Raw genomic sequence first — 20,618 nt, forward strand, 5'->3', positions numbered from 1 at the left:
GAATTAAATAATAATTTCAGTGACTTTGCATTAACATATCATACCAAAACCATTCTTATAGCCACAAACTTAGATTGGTATTTGTATCAGTTGTTCTCATATTATGGAATGAAGATCTTACATGTTATTTGATGTGTGTTTCGCATTACACTCTTCTTGCTCTATGGTATGAATAACCAGCATCAACAAACGAGCAAAGCAGGTGGGTGAGTTGAGTATTGTTTTTTCATGAAAACATCATATATCACTATGTCGTAAACATGTGTTTCATATTCTCCTTGCATTCTTATCGTATCTCAAGGTATAATTGAGAGTCAATAAACGGAATATTGCTTGCAGTGCATTGTTAAGTTGAAAAGAAAAGAAAGAGCCGGTTAATTCATTGAAAGTGACAGTGGTACTGACAAAAAAGTTGTTACTGTTTGTGTTGGTGTGTTACTAAACAAAATTGCTGAAATTGTTACAGTGGTGATGGCAGTCCAAAAGTTCTCCAATGCGACAATGTTTGAAAAAACATGTACCTGCTGCAGCCATACTTTAAATCGGTTATTCAAATGCAAGGCGAGAAGCAATTCTAGTATACTACAAGTGTATTCCAGAAACGAAATCATAGCATAAGTGGCATAAGTCATACAAAAAATTGTGGTTAAGGTCGACAGTGAAACCAGTTGTCATACAAATCTACTTTAAAAATAATGGATTTCAATTTTAGAGTTTCAGTGTCAGTGTCTGCAGTGTAGCCTTCATTAACATTAAAGTTCTTGATCTAACATATATGTACCAGTACTCATAGCAAGGGTTTACCAGTGAACTATCCAACCATCATTTGGACAGCCACCTGCATCACCAGACAGCCTATTGTTTTTTTTTTTTTTTTTTTTTTTTTTTTTTGGAAATTTGATGGCTTTAGGCATACTAGTACATGTACCTGGACTCCCTGAAATTTTGTAGGAAATTACAGGTGGTAATTTTGGACAGCCTGTACCATCAATCCTGGGAAAAGCCCTAACTCACAGTACCGTTGAAGTACTGTGTAGTACCGCTGAATTGTTTCCTACTTGGAAGCAAACTTGAACAATCATGTGGGCCAAGCAACTTCCATTGTACACGATTCTGTGCAGTTCCTGGTGAGCACAAATCTTGCATTATGATTTGGCCTGTTTTGCACATTAAGACATCTGTTTATGATAGGAGGTATATTTCTTTGTTAACGGCAGTTTTTAGTGAGTGTACAATATCATAACATATATAGCATATACAGCAGCATCCCTGGCTGGTGAGTAGATAAATCTTACATCATCCATAGTGCTTTTGATGGGAAAATTGGTTGGCTTTTCATATGTACATGTATCTTATTAAAGAGGAAACAGGTAAGCAAGTCTGAAAAGATATAAGAGCTCTGACATGCAGCTACGTCAGTATTTCACTTTCTTTAACAGTTACATAAAGGGGTAAATCTACATGTATATCTTTCTTGTGCTAGCACATTGTCAATATCAGAAATCATAAATAGGTGTGAATTTTAATATTCCTATTAGGGAATTCCATAGATCAAAAGAGTTCCTGAGAATTATGTCACCTGTAGAAAACATTTTTTTTTACTTTGCTTGCTTACCACTTTAATAGCATGTGAGTCATATTTGTATGGCTTAAAATATACAGTCCTGACTTCTTGGGTGGTTTATCTTTTAAGTTCTACTCCTTGTCTACAGAGGATTTACCATGCTGTAGTACCAGTGTCACTAGTTATAGCAATGGGTATAATTAACATAAAAACTTCTGAATAGGTTACACATTCATTTTTGTGTGGAGTAAATGGATATAATATTTTTGTAGTTGTAGTATGATTTGGTTAAAGAGTTGCCTTATTTTGCATTATAAGCCTTAAGGATATTGTCACCCTTCACCCAAAACTCCTTATTTACTGCCTTACATACATTCTTTTGGGTAATAAATAAATCTTCAGTGTTTATTGACTAAATTAATTAACATTTATACATATGTCATCCTACGGGTGATACCATAATTGCGATTTTTGGGTAAAAACTGGAAAAAAAACGGTTTCTCAAATTTCTCTTTTACCTGAGCACCCATGATCACCATTTCAATGCTGATTTAATGACACCATTTAGTACTCCAAAACCCTGCTAGCAATTTTTCTTACAAGTCGTTGATAAAGCAAAATGATGCCTTTGTTTAATGAAATTCTGTAATTAGGGGCTCATAACTTTGTGACAAAAACATTTAAACCAAAACGACCTCACAGGATTGTAGTCTATGCACTCGTGGTCTACTCTGCCAATTTTTTTGTGATAAAATCTTGTTCAAGGATGAAGTTACACCCATACCGATTGCTATCTCACCTCAAAATAAAAAGGTATTAAATTGATTGTTAAAACTTTGAGTTACCTATGCTTATAATAACAAAAAATATAAAGGTCGATATTTTACATTTTCGAGGGCTTTTTCATTGTTTTAAATTGGCACAAAGATAGATGCATAATTGAATAATTAGATGCAAAAAAAAAAAAAAAAGAAAAAAACAAACTCATTTTAAGTATCTGGATGATAAATAAAGGGTTACAATATCCTTAAAACGTTAACAAAATGATATCTAATGATATATTTCCATTTTATGTTTCAGTATTTCTTGATGTCAAGATTTGCCTTAAAGAATGCTAAAAACGGAACCTGTGACATGAATCAACATGTCAAAGATGAAAAATCTCTTCAAGTTCAAAAAGAGCACCAGTGATGTAAGTGATTTATTGATTGCAAATGATTTTAATTCTTTCATAGCCTGGTGTTCTTGAAAATCCTAATCTATGTGTCATTATTATACTTATTTTTTACTAATTGCATGGTTAAGTTATTTGGTTATTTTCTAAATGTAGTGTACATGCAAATTAATCTTTCAGGATTATGATGTAAAATTTATAAGCTATAAATTGACCCGCCAGTTTCAGTAATGAGAAAAACATATATAATGTGTTACCTTGACTTGGTTGTATTTAAGGTAATTACTCAATCTTTTCAATGGGAGTAATTTATGGATGTTACAGACACTGCATTTTTTAAGTCATAATTGCTTTAAATTAGAACATTCTTATTGAGTGGTATGAATTAATTAAAAAGCAGACTACTCAATAGTTCTATTCTATGCAGTTAAAAGCACCACAAATATCATATAGAAATATAATTTTTGTGATTACAAAATTATGTATCTGAAAGATTGATCATTTTTGTCCATGGAGAAGTTTGAGCCATTACCGTATATTTTTGTTTTTTGGTTGGATTATATTTCTGCTGTTTCATTGCCCAGTAGGAATACATATGGTTTTTGTTTGTAAATTTGTATAGATTATAATGTCTCTTCTTGAACACAGCTCTGTTTTGAAAATTTTCATTCTTAAAATGAATTTTCATGCTTCAGGTGGTGATATTGACTGTTAACAGACTCAGATATGTAATCTATTTGTCCTGGTAGTGGATTAGTTTGACAAAATAAAATAATAAAAAACATTAGAACTGTAAAATAGAGAATGCTGTTACCAAGTCACCTTTGTTGTTGCAGTGTAAACCTCTTCTTTTTTAATAAGCTGCATTCATCTCATATAACACAATATTTGTTTCTGTGTTATGTCAACTGGCTATGCTGTAGCAACATGCGGTGCATGTGGGTTACAAATAGAGGAAGAAGTTCATAAGGGTTTTGAAAAGACTTGCCAATAGCTGGGTATTGTTTATAATGTGTCAAATCAGAATTAGTTGATATAAAAATAAATAAATAAATTTTCTAGAGGTCACTGTTATGGGAGTTTTAAAGGGATTGCATAAATTGCTGGTTAAATTAATTTTTAAAGGGATTGTTGTTGGTAAAATGTACAAGAGTCTGGGATAACTGAACAACCACTTCTCCATATTTCTGTTGCTGACATCATATTGCACAAACCTCCTAGTAACATAAAGCATCATGTGCTACAGAAAGTTTAGTATTTATGACTTGCTAATTTTGCATTTAATTTTGCAACAGGTTAGCAAGCAGTATATGGCATTTGAAGCAAAGTGCTAATTGCCTATCCCATATTGATATAAAAGCAAGATGTTTCTATGATTTTGAAAGTCAAAAAATTATCCTCCTGTGCTGATAATTTTTTTCCCTGAAAATACAATCATTATTTTTGTAGTTTTTTGTCACTGGATATTTTTTTATTTTAGGATGGTTATATCATTTTGATATTTCCTTCTGTAGCCTGTAGATCAAAGCTCAAAGGGTAAACTGCAGCTGTTTTTTAATCTCCACTTTATAACTTCTCTTTTAGTACAGCTGTTTAATGCTGTTTTAGTTTTAGGGTTATACCCCCATAAAATCTTTTTATGTTAGTGGACAGTGTACTGTTATTCTGTTTGTCATTAAACAAGCGATTCACTAGGTATTTTTCTCTTCTTTCTGAAAGAAGGTATGGGAAAAATAATTTTTTGTGAATGTGATTTTGAATTCAATTTATTGAAGCCAGCAAAGTCCAGAATTCTTTTATAATGCAATGTTAATATTTTAAAAGAAAGAATTATTCTTTGAACATTCAGAAAGGCTTGTAGGTAATCTTGAAATTATTATCTAAAATTCAGGCATGTTAAAAAGTTCCCGGAAATAATAACAAGGTAAAATTGGAAATTTGCCTAAGTACTTCGGTTTGAAGAAGGTTAAAGGCAGTAATGCTGTGATTTATTCACCCACGAGTAAATGGTTGCTGATGTACCTGCCTGTATATAAACGCACTTTTCCTTATTTTACTTTCTTTATGAGTCTCAATTGAGTCTAATCATCAGCATCAATCAGTGGTTTATTTGATCTTGACATTTCCTTTGACATTTGCAGCATTTTCCAGGTGATAAGGAAGCCCTCTGTTTGACCCTCTCAGTTAGATCAGTGACCATAAAATGTTGGTTTTACTAACACTGACTATATACCTCATTAAACTTGTGGGATTTGGGTATAGTGTCAGTAAGGTCACTTAGGAGAGGAGAGTTGGGGAAGTTGCAATTAGAAAATGAAGTGTGAAAGAAGCAGTTTATAATTGCTGTCCCCTTTTATGAGCAGATTGCTAAAACAAAGACTTTTATGTATGAGAATGGCTTTACAAACAATATTTAAATAAAATTGCTCGATTATTCAGCAACATCTTAAAGGGTATTTAAGAGACATTTAGATTTAATTACAAATTAAACAAGAAAATGAAAGTTGTACTGGCAGCATATTTATTCTATCTAAATCTAACTTTGTTTTACACTGCATTATAATTGCATAAATGATTGCTATATTTTTAGTCTATTTCATAAATAGATATCTGATAATAATGTAACTATCTTTTCATATAAATAAATAAAACATTGTTAACATTTATTTAAATATGGAGCAAAAAAAAAAAAAAAATCACGTGTTAGACCAGGGATCGAACCTGGGACTTCTTGCTTACAAAACAGAGTGACTGCTCTACCACCTGAGCTATCTAGCTTTTTCATCTAGTTTTTAGCACTATAACACACATACTTGACATTCCCGAAAAAATTGTCTAAACAGTCCTTCGAACCACACTCGTGCTTGACCTTGAAATATGAGTAAACCGTCCTTTTCCAGCCACACTTTAACACTTAATAACTGCAAATTGAACGTCCCAATGGCCTGAACGAAGCAACCGGATGATATATGATGCATACATTTACCCCCTAAAACACCTACCTCGTCTCAAAAAATGATTTCCACGTCAAGATGTCCAATTTGCATGTTTCATCGACGAGGTAATGGCTGCCGTTCAACGGCCTCTTCCATTTTAACCATGCATCTTATGGGCACAAAAGCCATAGAACGGGGCAGCTTACCGGCACAACCATATACTGCCTTCCTACACCGAATCTGGCTGAACGAGCAATAGCCCTGCAAAATTCTTTTGCAAGGAATAAACTAATAAAATTTGTAGAATTAAAGTTACTTGATTTATTCAGCAACATCTTAAAGGGTATTTAAGAGATCTTTGAAAACAGAAAAATGTTTCATTTGCAAAAACTGATAAGGTTTTGATTACATATACATGTAGAATCTTAATTTGGTTTTATAGCTAACTGAGTGGAATAAGACTGATGAAAAACTTCTGCAAGCTGTTCAGAATGGTGACACACATAAGGTGGAGGCTTTGCTAAGCAAGAAGAACACCTCTGCGACAAAGCAAGATTTACAGGGAAGGACTGTGTAAGTGCATTTGACATCTGTTACTGATTTATAGATTTCTTTATTCTTTGAGGAAAAAATGATCAATTAAATAAAAATTACAAGATTTTGGTTAAAAACATATTGATTACTGGTTCAATATCTCAATATGCTACTCAGTAGCCTTTAATGAAGACTACAAGAATGTGAATAAAACAAATAAAAATATCATAGAGTCATCATCATAAGATCCCAGTGTCAGGTGTGATTGATAGGTTAAGCTTATCTTTTTTTACCATGGTTAATTTAAATCTTGTGAATACTATAACACTTCTACATGTTTACTCTACAATTGTGTTTTTGGTACCTTTTAGAAAACCACCCCTGATACTGTATTGATCATTTCTGTGCTAGTTTCATGTTTGTTGTCCTTCATGGCACACATATGCAACTCGCTGTGAATTTCAGCAGCTTATCTTATGAAATACAGCATAATTTTGAGAGTGCCTTTTCCCAGAATTTTTGGTGGAGCTTTTTGTAGACTTTGAAAAAAAAAACATTGTTCCTGTTATGATTGAAATGATTACATGGCATATATATGGTATTTTGAAAGTTTATGAAAGGTGAAAATTTTTGATTGGAAGCCACTATTTCCTTAATAAAGTGCTAATAACTTATAAGGGAAGGGCAGTAATGTCATCTATTTCAGAATCTGAAGCAATTTCTCTTTAATGATGTAATTAATTGCTATAATATGCTTTAGAAAGAATTCATTCACTTTATTAAAAACTAAATGTCCCTAACTTTTTTTAAGTCTTCATTACGCAGCCACTCATGGAAAAGATGATTCCTTAGAAATTTTATTGAGCCATGGGGCAGAGATTAATGCTGCAGATTTTCAAGGTAGGCTTCTAAGAAATCTTGAATCTTTTATCATTATATTGCATACATGCTAGGACTGATGATGCTTTATCTATTAATTAACAATGTTTTGTTTATGTTGATGATAATCTTGGTGTGCTTTTCAAGCAAGTTATTCTTATTTTGTTCGTTTGGGCTTAGCTTTTTGTAGTATTAGGCATGCATTTTTTTTTTCCACAGTGTGAATTTTCAAGAGGATTGCTTGTTTTAGAAAAATAACCATTATCTTCAAGTTGACTAGAATCATGTTTTGATTTTTTTTATATATATACAGACACTGTAAGTATCTGTATATTTTCTGATTGGTCTGTCTGTCCGCGTCATCGCTGTTGCCATCACTGTTGGTGTCGCCGTTGCCAACGGTGTCGCTGTCCGACACATGACATTTGTCCCATAACTTCCAAATTGAATTTTTGTTTTACTTTAAATTTTCAGAGTGGCTTTGTTTGGTAAAGATGCAGGTTGCTTTTGAAAATCAGCATGATTGGTTAACATTTACTGTAATTGTTCTGTTTTTTTTGCACAATTTTGGTGATGTTCACCTTATAACTGGCAAACCATATTTTTGTTTCACTTTTAATTTACTGAATGGCTTTTTGTTGTAAAGAGGCAGGCTGCTTTCGAAGATCAGCATGATCAGTTTATATTTACGGTAATTCTGTTTTTTTTTTTACATAATTTTGGTGACGTTCGCCCCATACCTGCCAAACTGTATTTTGGTTTTACTCTAAATTTACTGAGTGGCTTTGTTTGCTCGAGGCAGGTTGCTTTCGAAAATCAGCATTATCAGTTTACATCTTTGGTAATTATTTTGTTTTTTTTATGTGTGAAATTTTCATTTTTCACACATTAGCATTTTTAGTGGCTTTTATATCACATGGAATTGAATCACTTGTGATTCAGCTATTTTAAAGCATTATGTAACAGTGCATCAAAATTGGCCAAAACATTTTTTGTGTACTTTTTTCTGTGTAATGTCTGAATATTTGACAGCTTTGCTGTGTTGTTTCCTGTATGGTGTCTGTATATTTGTCAGCTTTGCTGTCTAGATATATTTATCAAAGAGATATAAAGAAGTTTTATGTTTGTCACTGGAAATATCTTTTTTCTCATTTAGGGAAGACATCTCTCCATTGTGCTGCCAGACATGGATGGGCAGGGCTTATTCAAAAATTGCTTCAGGTAATTTGAGGAAAGAGTCACTCTAACTTTTGAGATATTGGTAAATGCATCCCTCTGGATTCTTTGTTATTCTGTTAACTTTTGTTTTAGGCCAATGCAGGTCTAGAGTATATAGATGAGGCTGGCATGACAGCCCTGCACCATGCCTGTTTGGGAGGACATCTACATTGTGTTCAGGTGCTGATTAAAGCAGGGGCAAAGCTAAATGCTGCAAATAAAGTAAGCATGTAATTGGATTAATTGGTATATTACATGAAAACATGTCGTGTTACTTAGTTACAGGATAGGTTAAAAACACATATTGATCTCCATTTGTTTTTCTATTTACATCTGTGTAGCTTTTGTATGTTTTTCAATTAACTTACAGGCACCAATTAGTTAAGAGGAAAACCAAATTTTCTGATTTAATTTATTTTGTTAAATATCTTTTGACAAGAACAAATAAATGCACAAGATTTGCCATGTTTGACTTAGTTATAATAACATTGTGTTTGACAAGGATGGCCGCACCCCTCTCTTCCTGTCAGCTCAAATGGGAAGTGCATCCATCTGTATGGAGCTGATTAACCATGGTGCTAATTTAAATGCACAGGACAATGAGCTGAGGTATGCATTGTGACCATATGAGCAGCGTGTAAATTATGGAGAGTTGAGAAATGAAAGCAGCATTAGATCAAAATTTTAGTGGTGTTTTTTTCCAAGGAATCCGATTTGTGGCACCAACTTGCTATATTGCTAATATGGTCTTGCAGCTTAACGAAACCATGTAGGGTACTTCTGTATGTATTGCAATTGTCTGCAGTCAGTTTAAATGTTATGAATTGTTGTCTTTACTTTTATAAAACCTTATTCATAACTGCAAAACAATACAGATAACGTGTAATCAGTATATCTCATCTTTTAAAAGGTTCGTGGCACCACAGCAACCACCTTGCTGCATAGCCTTTCACACGTGCTCATACCTAAAGCCAGTCAAAAACCCATGCATGCCTCCTTAAATGTTTGATCTTTTATACATTTTTAAATGGTATTTTGAATGCCAGTTCATATAGAATTATGGTCAGTAAGTACCTACTTAAAATAGTCAATGATTGAAATAATAATTTTTTCTCTGTGCAGTTTTAATTAGTTCCATGTCATTTTCAACTATCATAATATTTTTAAAATTATTTACTGTTGATGTTCTCAATAGAACTCCTCTGATGTTGGCTGCAGAACATGGAAGCAAGGATATCTGTGAGATGTTCATCAAGAAAGGAGCCTTAGCTCAGATGACTGACAGACTAGGTATTACACACGCACAAAAGCATGCATGCATGCAGGCACGCACACAGTATATCAGTTATCAGAATGCAGTATTAGCCTCTTGATGTATAATTTGTTTTATATTAACTTGTTTACTTTTTTTTTTTTTTTTTTTGTAGTGGTGGCTACCACCATGAGTGCTGGTGGCTTTAATTTTTTTTTTTTTTTTTATATGCCATATTGATGTAGAATAGACATTTAATCTGGCTGGCTGTTGGTAAGATATCTCTACTGTGTATAGTCCTACTGTTGGTTTAAATAACTTTTAGCCCATTACTGAAATGATGAAAAGCAAATATCATCAATAAAAGGTTGTGTTGGAAGGTATGTCAGGGAATATACAGTCTGCATTTTGGATTCATACTTGGGTTTGGTGAAAAAAGTTTTATATTTGAGAGAATTAAAAAAAATTTCGATCCCTTGATGATGAAACATCTGGGCCAAGTTGTAATATCAGCAGCTTGACAAACAATGTTATTTATAAGAAATGACAAGTTTGATATTGGCAAGATTGTATCGCAGCAGACGTAATACACAACATCCTTTTACATATCAATACTAATCATTGTGGTATAAGACAGTGACTTCATATTTGTATGATGTGTTTTTCTTGTGTCTCAGGTCGCAGTGCTGGCTGGTATGCCCTGGATAATGGTCATAGTAACATCAAGTATATTGTAGACAATGCTCCTGCTGCAGCATCCTGGGATGTAGGTAAGAGATAGGACAGATACGCTTATAGTTCACAATGAGGATAAATATGGCTGGGGATAGTTTAATTACTGTCACCATATGACTAGATTGTTCAACATAGGGTTAGAATTTCTTGCAGTCCCTGTGAAATCTGGCTAATGGAATCACTGCAGAATGAGTGCAGGTCGTATTGGGCTGTAGCCTGAGCGCTTGGAGCAATTATTCCATGACGTCTTTTTGAGGAATAAGGTGCATTGTCATCCCCAGTTATGTGAACTTTTTTCTTGATGCCCTACAAAAGAGTTAGTGGGCAAAAATTTATATATATTTCCCCTTACAATTTCATTATAAACTTGGTGGTGTAAGGTGACAGAGAGTCCCACATGATAGGGAGTCTGCTTCCCATTAATTTGTACAGGTAAGTCTCATCCTAGATTTTGACCCACTTAGGTCAGGCTAACCTTAACCATTATAACTGAATGGAGGACTGACTTTCTGTTACATGGGGCCTCAGTTTAGTTACAGTTAAGTACAAAAACTGAGCCAGTGGTTAGAGGGCCTTTTTTGTATGACATTGGTGTCATCATGATGTATATATATATATATATATAAACCACACTTCGTAAATTGCACTAAGACACTTAAATTTACTACAGTGGATTCTTTCCATTATTCATGATGTAGCCAGGCATTGTACAATCTAAAAAATGAAATTAATGAAAAAGTCATAGAGAGCAATTTGCATTTTTTCAGGCATATTTAAAATTTGTTTATTTCTAAATTATAAAATGCATAATTATGCTTGCACCTTTAAAAATTAAAGTTCCTGTTGATAATTGCATTTTATTTTGTTTATCCATGTAAGTATTTTATTAAAGGGATAACAACTGTTCATTTTGGCCAAAAAATGAATTTTCCTGGGGTAAATGGCAATTTTTCCATACTTACCAATGGTTAATGAATCCATTTCTACATTCAAAATTAGTCCCTGGTTATTTTTTTCTAAAAAGTTTGTTTTTTGTAATAATCTCTTAAGAGATTATTGCAGAGTATTGCCATCAGATGGTCGGATGGCAAGCATAGATTTCAGATTAATTGCTGTAACAACAACTGGCCAGTTCATTTGAGATCTTTTTCCTTTATTTATCCTGTTGTTAGTTATAGCAATTAATCTGAAATCTGTGCAGCCTTGTCCAACCTTCTTTAACACTTGGTTCAGTGGTGGGGTTCACTTCACGTGATATAAACAGTTGTGCAGAAGTTTCCAAATATTTTATTGTTTCAGCATTTTCAACTTAGTATTGACATAGAAGCACAAAGGACTTCAATTTTGACACCCTTATCTGACATTTACATCGATTGTAATTCTTGGTTTAGCAAACCATAAGTAAATTGAAATCAATAATTTACTGAAAAATTTTCTTTAATTCAACTCCCTAAGATTATTTGGCATATCTTAGTTAAAGTTTTGGAGCTCTTAGCCAATGACAATGCCAGGTCTCTTCGCAGCTGAAAGGGTTATTTTGATACTGCTCTGGTTTGAAGAGAAAAGCCTTGGTTTTCAAAAATCATTAATTTTGTAGATAGTGAGTTTTACCTTTGAGGGCTTAACATCCCATTATAATCAGTCAGGTTCTCTAGTGTTATGAGTATATATAGATAGATCTCTATTAGCCAGGTTGAAAACACACCTTGTTAATTTGGCCAGGGTTCTGAAACATGATCTCAACTTGTATAGGTAATAGGTATTTGCAAGTGGGGATTAGGTATGCAGAGGCTGATTTTGATATTTTGATACACCTTTCTGTAATTTGATAGCATCGTAAAGGTCTTGCTGATGAGTTGGTACTCCATAAACCCTGGTTATTGAAGTTAGATATATAGTGTGTACCCCTTCCATGAACTTAAAGTAGTTTATATATTAAAGTCACCATTACATAACATTTTAATGTCTTAAAAGTTACTCTTTTGATAATAATCTTTGTTATAGATTTTAAGGTGGTATTCTGTTTGTTGATGTTTTTGATATTTATGAAATGACTAACTTTACCTAATACTTTGATATTTAAACACTGAAAAGTCAGTTTGGGGAAAAAGTTACTTGAAGTAATTGTATTTGTTATTGTTATAATAGAAATAATTGCCATGTGAGATAGATTGTTTTGTCATTTTGAAATACTATGCTTTAGGTGCAGATGAAGTGACCGTTAAGCAACCAGAGCATGTGGATTTTGTTGATGCTTTCATCAGTTCACAGAACAGGCTAGAGGGTGGAGATAGCACAGAGGATGAAGGGGGACATGATAATGAGAGTGATGAGGACAATACAATGCTAAACCAGTTGAATAAAGACACAAAGGTTTTATATAAGTTTATACTTGAACACATATGAAATCAAATATGTTACAAATCAAAACAATCGTAGCCCATGAAAAACATTTTCTTACATGAGCTATATGTTTGGAAATGTTTTAAAGCCATTCAACATTATTTTGATATGATCAGAAAGTAATCTGGTTGTTAAAGTGTGTTCCAGTTTGAATAAGAAAGATATTTATTTTATTTTAAGAACACCAAGCATTCATCTGTGAGCAAGAATATTCCGGAGCCAATCAATTCTGGTCAGCAAAGAGCATCTACTCAGATGACTATGGATCTGTATCGCGTGAGTGAGATACAGCCATTTCTATCAAAACAAGAACATAAGAATGTATTATGTCCATTAAGTTCTCATATAATGTTATCTAAAGCTGAATACAATTAAAATTTGCCATTGGACCATTGCAAATACAATAAAATTGGTATTTTACATGAATTTACTAGAAGAAAATTCAGATAGGCTGATTTAAGATTATCTCTGACAAGTAGATAGTCAAAGAACTTATATGATAGTACTGTACATGAATTATTATGGGTTTTCTTTTTCAGGAACTGGAAGAAGAACATGATCTTTTGAATCAAGAGTACAACCAACTGACTGTAAAATACAATAAATTAGTCCAGAAACAACAGCAGAAAGAAGGCCAAGGACAACAACAGGTGCAGGCTTGGCAAAAGGAAAATAAAAGTTTTGTTTTGGATTTAACGTTTTGTTTCATTGGACCATTCTCTAGTTTTGTTGAATATACACTGAAGAAAAGTTGTTAGTCAGTAACTACAATCCAGAGTTTTTAGCACTGCTGTTAACTCTCCTCTGCCCAGTTTATGCTCTCAGTCATCCCCTTGGTGCCAGTAATTGCAAAGGAGTGCTAATTATATATAGAAAGGTTTCCAATAGCCTCTGAAACTCAGGGTGTGTGCTGCATTAGCTGAATATGATAACCTTTTACACAAGAGACCTCATTCCCAATGAAAATATGGTTCAACATAGATCGAACCAACTCCACAGGGACTCTTGCTGAATGCAATCAGAAGAACAGATTAACACGGTTCTTCTTGTTTCCAGTGCACTTGTATAACTACCCTCTTTGCTGTATTCTATCCAATATCAGTTGAAGGCTTGTTTATCTGTTAATCTGATTGCATTCAGTGAGAATCCCAGCAGAGTTGGATCAATTTATGTAGAATGGGAATGAGCCCTTAGAGTAGGTAGTTGGAAACAGAACTTATGTGATATTTTGTTTCAGAATGCTATTGATGCCACATTGATAGAATCCTTAGAGGAGGAAGTTCAGAGATTGACCTCTCAGTTAACACAAGCCAAGGACAGGGAGCAAGAGTATGTTGAAGAGATACAGGGTCTGAAGGATCAACTCTCTGCTTTCCAAGTAAGCAATTTTATAATGCATACAGCAAGCTCAAGAATAATTCCCTTGATTTTGTAAAGAAATTATGCGGTGCCAGTGATTACTGTATTTTTAAATAGTTATTTATAATAATCTTAAGTTGCGTATATTTTACAGGTTGTGTCCCACTAAGATTTTAATTGAATAAATGGATAATGAACCTTTAATAAATCCTTAGTGAATAAGAAACAAAATTTGATTGATTTTTAGGCCTCAGATGTTGAGAAAGAAGGCAGTGATGTTGATAGCTGGGGAGACACTGATGATGAATTGTTTGATCTGCCAGGTAGGTGGCACTTAACTGAAAGTTTTCTAACTTATTAAAGGACAATAGACCCACAAAAATCCATTTCTCGAATTTTGAATATTCAGCACTCAATCTATACACTAGAGGTATGTTTTAATCGATCCCAGCCATTAAAAATTTATAAAAACAATCTATTAGTAGAAAAAAAGCGTTTTAGTAAACCTCACCTCAATATGCATAAATGAAGCAACAGATCTGGGTCATGTGGTACTGTGACGACAATGAGGATAAAGGTCTATGAGACTTAACTGAGCGGCATGGTGCATACAGACAATAGTTTAAGAAAGTTGTGTTGAACGGAGTTGAGCAATTTTCCTTATGCCTCAGTGTGTTGCCGTGGGATGCAGCACTCCTTGACAATCTTTCTTTGTCTGTGACGGTCTTCCATGACTTACTAACTTTGGTGACAATAGTTGCGATGCTCGCGATCTCGGTCACCTCAGGTGTTTTAGATCATATGAAAAGCTGATAGTCTTTTAGATTAACTGTCATCAGTTGGCAAGCTTACTAATTGCTGATGCATTTTAAATGCATTGTAGTTGACAAAGAGCTCGTTAACAATAAAACCTGTTAATTATGCACTGCTGCAATTCCCAAGCCAGGTAATAACAGGTATCAAACTTGTCTTGGTGGGCTTTCATATTTTTCAATATATCTCATTTATTTCATGGGGTTATTTTATTGGTATTTGTAAATGACATTAAATATCAATATTTAAACAATTAAGATCAAACACGGTCGCGAACATTAATAACAGAAATTGCTCTCAGGGTATCTTGAAGCATGCGTATGCCCAGGCATTACTTCCTTGGAAGAAAACGTGTTGAGGAAAAACAGGAAAAAGAGTAAAGATTGAAAGATAATTTTAGACAATTAGACAAACTTTGACGAGGGAAATATCTACAAAGAGTAAAGGGCTATTGCGCCAACATCTTGTTGAAATTTTTACACTGCAATTCTATTTAAATAAGCTAAGGAACTAATTGCCAAATTTAAACTTTCATCACATAACAGGGGCGTAACCAGACCTGCAAAAGTTGTACGCACAGATTAAAAAATTACAAGCACGTACAGCAAAATGTAGACTAACGCAAAACATGAAGGACAGCGTAATCATAGCAAATGTACCTCATATAGTAGCTTAATTTCCATTAATAATAAAATCATCATTTAAGTCAAAAATATTCTCGTGATTTAATAAATATTCTAATTTACCCAGAACGGTATATTTATTTAAAAGGAGGCTAACTGAAATATAGTTTTATTATTTGTTTGTGAAAATTGCTCATGTCACCCTGTTAGTTTGGAGGCCTAAGCTGGATCAAGTCCATGTTAAAATTCCTATGAAGCTGTGCAGGAAAAATTCTTCCTTTGTTTCTCTAGCTCCTTGATAAACCTGGTGTTCAGATTTTATCTAGTACCCCCAGGTCTGCGGGAGCTGCTCTTTGAAACTAACACACAGGTAGATTTTTACCTGAGATAAATATCGCCAGATAGATACTCGCTACAGGAGAAATGAATGCCATTTAACCCTCTAATTAAGAGGTAAAGGAAGTTCCAGTTAGATGGATGATTAAGATAGGACTTGTAAAGGTAACGGGCATTGTTTACCTCAGTTTAATAAAAGTGTGCAAGACGGATTGTCAGCGGTTTGATAAAATTAATTGAATTTCGCAAATAACATGGACCTCATATGCAAAAATCAACAGTATCCTTAACTCATTCAAATGCAGTGTTTTATACAACTTGGGATAACCATAATTAAATGCTTGTTAAAGAATTGACTAGACGGGAAATGGTTTTACACAGCTTCACGAGGATTTAGACCCCTCGGGTAAGAGATTTGAATGAGTATAAACTTTTATCAGAAGCCAGAGAAGTCATCTTACAGGTAGACAATGCAGCTCAGTTTGACAGCTAAGCACGCTCTGTTCTCCGGTGGCACGATTGTCGTCATCGGACCACGTGACCACATAGCTCATTAACTCCCAGGCCGAGCAAATAGGACATTTTTTAAAGCCAAAAATTTAAAAAATGAGCTTTTAATTTGTGTATTTGGATAACGATATCGTTAGTTGGGCATGTTTTTTGAAGAATATGTTCCGTTCAGTCCATTCTGACATTATGGCGCAAATCCTTTAAAGATGTGGATAAAGTGAATGGGGTATATTTGTAGTCTATGCAATTTAGACCATTTGTTGATGCAACCTAATTTTAAAAGATATTATGATACTTAAAGAATGTAATACATTTTTCATAAGGCACTGATAAAAGACAACCTGGAACTATAACACAGAAATTGCCAAAGTCAACCTTAAGCAGTGAAGATCAGCAAAACAAGAAGCAAATTGCTGTTCTTAGGAGCCAATTACTAGAATTGACAAGAGATAATGATGCATTGAAGGAGAAGATGTCAAAGGTAAAAAGGAATTAGTAATAATACTATCGAACATAAATATGTAACAAAATTCTAAGTTGTTTTGTGACAGTTATAGGGTGTTTTATGTGTTTTTGTGACTGTATAGCATTAAGTGACTGAAAGTTTTTGTGAATAAATGTGATGGCTCATTATTGTAAGAGTTGAAGAATTTAACCAGTAATTTACCAGCTATGCTTTTATTAGTATTTTTATATTTCATATTATTAAAAAACCTTTTGAATTTCAGATGAAGCCAATGTCTGATTCCTCAGAGCCCGTAAGTTTGTCAAAATCAGAAGATGAAAGAGAAACTGTACCTTTATCACAGTATGAAGATTTAAAAAGAGCAAATGAATCTGAAGTCAGAGATTTAAAGCATAAAATTGCAGAGTTAGAGAGTGAAAAGCTGACATTCATCACTGCCATTGAAACAACTGTACCAGAAGAAAAATATGAAGAAATGCAGACCTCCTCAGAACTACAAATTGCAGATATGCAGGGGATAATATCAGGATTGGAAAAGGAACTGGAAAGAGTAAATGGACAGATGAGCTCAAATCAACAGTCTTCCAAAACTCTTGAAGAACATTTACAACAGAAGAGTTTGGAAGTAATGACTCTGCAGAATGAAATAGTTAACCTAGAAGCTAAGATTTCTCAGCTTAAGCAGACTGGAAGTCCAAGGGAAGGAAAACAACTTGAAGATACTTACGGAATGGAGATTGCAAAGTTAAAGCAATTTATATCTGAGTCTGAAATTAAAATACAGACACTGGAACAGGCCAGGGAAAATACTATACCAAATGACTTGTACAAAGAAATGAAGAAAAAGAATAACGAAGAAAAGCAAGTGCTTCAGTCACAAATTGACACACTGCAGGAACAGTTGGAATCGGTAGCAAAAGAGGTGATTTTTAGTATTAAAAAAAACACTACATCAAAAAGGTTACAATAGTCAATTAATGATTATCATATCTTATCCAAAATGTGATCCTCCCTTAGGTGGTTTTACATGAATTTGACTATGTACATTTAAAGCTGATGTTTTATATTTTCATTTTAGCTCAATGAGTTGACTGTGCATACAGATAAACTTATGTCTGAGAAAGAAGGCCTTGCTGGAAAAAACAAGACATTGACACAGGAGGTAGAAAAACTGCAACTCCAACTGGAGAACCTACAACAATATCATGAGAAGACCCACACAGAGCGTGAAACAAGGCTAAAGCAAGCAGGGGAACTGACCTGTGAATTGGGAAGGATACAGGACACAATATCACACATGTCCACTGAAAATACCCAGCTAAAGGACACAGTGCAGCAGCAGGTGAAGGAAATAGTAGAACTGAAGGACCAACTGGAGAAAAAAGTTTGGTACGAGAGACAGCTGATGGATCAGTTAGCAGCCCTGAAAAAGGAAAATTCTCATCTTAAAGAATTGGAACTTGAAAAAGAAAATTTTGTAGCAGAAATGACTAATCTGAAGCATCATGTTGCAGAGCTTGAAAAAGAAAATTCACAAGTTAGAGAGTTAATAGATGAAAATGAAAAGTTGTTCAGTGAAAATGCTAGACTTAAACAGCAAAAAAAGACAGAAAATAAAAAAGATAGTCAGCTTACAGTAGACGTAAAAACTAAAATCGAAAAGTTAACTTATGATAACGCTCAACTGAAACAGCAAGTTACTGCCTCAAACAAAGAATCATCAAAATTAAAGAGAGACATTTGTAGTTTAAATGAAACCGTTGAAAAGTTGAACAAGGCTTTGTCAAGACACCAGGAGCAGCGAAGTCCAAGCCAGTCAGCAAGTGGAGATGGAAAACAACTTCAAGCTATGCAGAATCAGATTGAAAAACTAAAACAGCAGCTTGCAGTAAGTCATCCCAAACTTTATTTTTGTCACCAGATTGTATAATCAATCTTGCTGGTTGTCTTTTTGATAAAGTACTATAGTAGTGGGCAAAGAAAAATAGATTGTGGCAGTTTATGTTAACTGCATACACGTTTATTGCCAGTAACTGTAAACAGTTAAACTGTAGTTTTTTTTATTCATAAGGAAATGTATTTTAAATTAGTGATAAACGCAATCAATAAACGCAAAAAGCGTGATGCAACACATACAAAAAAATCTTTATTATGTTCATGTTTCAGGAGGCAGATGTCAAGCACAGAGAGGTTGTCAATACCTACAGAACTCATTTGCTGTCTGCAGTACAGGTAAGGATATAATTTGTAGACTGCCAGCAAACATGTTTTTCAATGTTGGGGGGACAAACCTTTCTAGCTGTCTTTAAGTTTTTCAATACTAAATGAATCTAAAAGATATTTTTTTATTTATCCCTGTGCTGTAATGGTTAGATAGGAGCCCTCTCCAAATAACTGATTATCTATTTTTAAGTGAGAGAAAAAGAAAGTCATCTGTTATTGCTCTAATTCCAGGGCCGTATGGATCCAGATGTCCAGGAAGCTCTCCATCATATTATCAGTCTCCGGAGCAAGGAGCAGTTCTGTTAAATATCCTTCACTACAAAAGTCAGTACTCGAAATATTTAAACCAAAGCCAACTAGCTATTTAAAATTGGATCTTGCCATCAAGTGCTAGATGCTATTTTAAGAATCGACTGTTGCAGCATAATTTTGATGCTGCAGAAGCAACAGGTGCAAAGTTGATGGTACTAGGGATTGTTTTTTGGTCCTGGCATTACAGATGCCTTGAAATTTATTAAAGGGGTAGCATAATATATGTTTCATATATTGCATATGAAAATGATCAGATCATGCCAAAAAGATTTCAGGTTTAAAGCGCATTTGCAATGAATTTGAAGAGGGGCCTTTAACACCCATATAATTTTCAGAGCCAAAATTGTAAATTAGTTTTGATGTGACAACAACTGCCAAATTATACATTAAAGTTATCAAGAAGTATTTTCTTTAATAGTGTTAGCATGTAGACACAAGTAAAATATGTAGCGAGTTCCCATGGCACATAACCCCAACTCTTCAACAGTGCCATATGTCCTGTTTACTCTTGAAAATCCCCCTCATTCTCTTTATTTTACATGTAAAAAAAGTTCTGTTAAGACTTCCATCATACTTTATTGCAATTCTAAGAAAATGTACCACATTGAGATTATTAGAATGGTATCAGGGACCTAATTCTGATGAGGAAAATGTAAGCAGAAGAAATCAGATATAACTGTTATGGACATTTTTAATCTTTTTTCCAAGGTTAAATATATACATAGGGTAATTCTACATAGAGACAAGATATTGTAAATCGTACGTTTTGCATATTCTTTTTGTAGACAATCATTTATTTTTAGATCAATATTTTATACTACTTCACTACTTTATGTGAAATGTACTTCTATTCTTTTAGAACGTTTTCTAAATACTTGCCATTTTTATACCTGACATTCTGTTATAATCAAAATTATATAAGACATGAATATGTTGTGAAATATTTTTGTTAATTTAAATCCTTCCTTAGGCCATGTTTCGCATTATATGTTTATCACTTTATTTCAGAGGTTGCGTATAGTTTATAAAATTAAGCTTAGCTGTTGCCAGGTGTAAATCAAAAGTATATCACCAGAAGCATGGTTCTGAAAAGTTTTTGTAATGAGGAACTTCCATTGAAATAATAGGTGCTGGAATAGAATTGTCAGATATCAAACTGTACTTTCTTCACAAGTCAAGTCATACTTGCTATATCATAATTCAGTTTTGTTAGATGTATTATTCAAATATGAGTAATAAATCATTTATTACTTAAGGTATAATTCTTGTTAAGAATTTAAA

The 20,618-nt window shown here is 33.7% G+C and overlaps 1 protein-coding gene across 4 annotated transcripts; it reads left to right on the forward strand.

The window, feature by feature from the left end:
• The first annotated feature begins 31 nt into the window (after positions 1-31).
• LOC106155015 (uncharacterized) lies at positions 32-20,599 on the forward strand. 4 transcript variants are annotated; one of them, XM_086999546.1, is made up of 19 exons: positions 32-202; positions 2,645-2,756; positions 6,117-6,247; positions 7,020-7,108; positions 8,244-8,308; positions 8,399-8,527; positions 8,808-8,914; positions 9,501-9,595; positions 10,235-10,327; positions 12,496-12,665; positions 12,876-12,971; positions 13,235-13,345; positions 13,933-14,073; positions 14,302-14,377; positions 16,660-16,817; positions 17,065-17,724; positions 17,881-18,690; positions 18,969-19,034; positions 19,257-20,599. In XM_086999546.1, exons 2-19 carry the CDS (start codon positions 2,709-2,711, stop codon positions 19,329-19,331), a joined length of 3,120 nt encoding a protein of 1,039 aa, XP_086855672.1. In that variant the 5' UTR covers positions 32-202; positions 2,645-2,708; the 3' UTR covers positions 19,332-20,599. The 4 variants fall into 4 exon arrangements, with proteins under 4 accessions (XP_086855672.1, XP_086855673.1, XP_086855674.1 ...); XM_086999547.1 differs by having other exon boundaries at positions 132-206; XM_086999548.1 differs by lacking the exon at positions 32-202 and adding an exon at positions 901-1,127.
• Positions 20,600-20,618: the final 19 nt, after the last annotated feature.

Source organism: Lingula anatina, chromosome 1 (genome assembly GCF_051362555.1).
Source record: "Lingula anatina isolate TDL-2025a chromosome 1, LinAna3.0, whole genome shotgun sequence".
In the NCBI taxonomy this organism is placed as follows: domain Eukaryota; kingdom Metazoa; phylum Brachiopoda; class Lingulata; order Lingulida; family Lingulidae; genus Lingula; species Lingula anatina.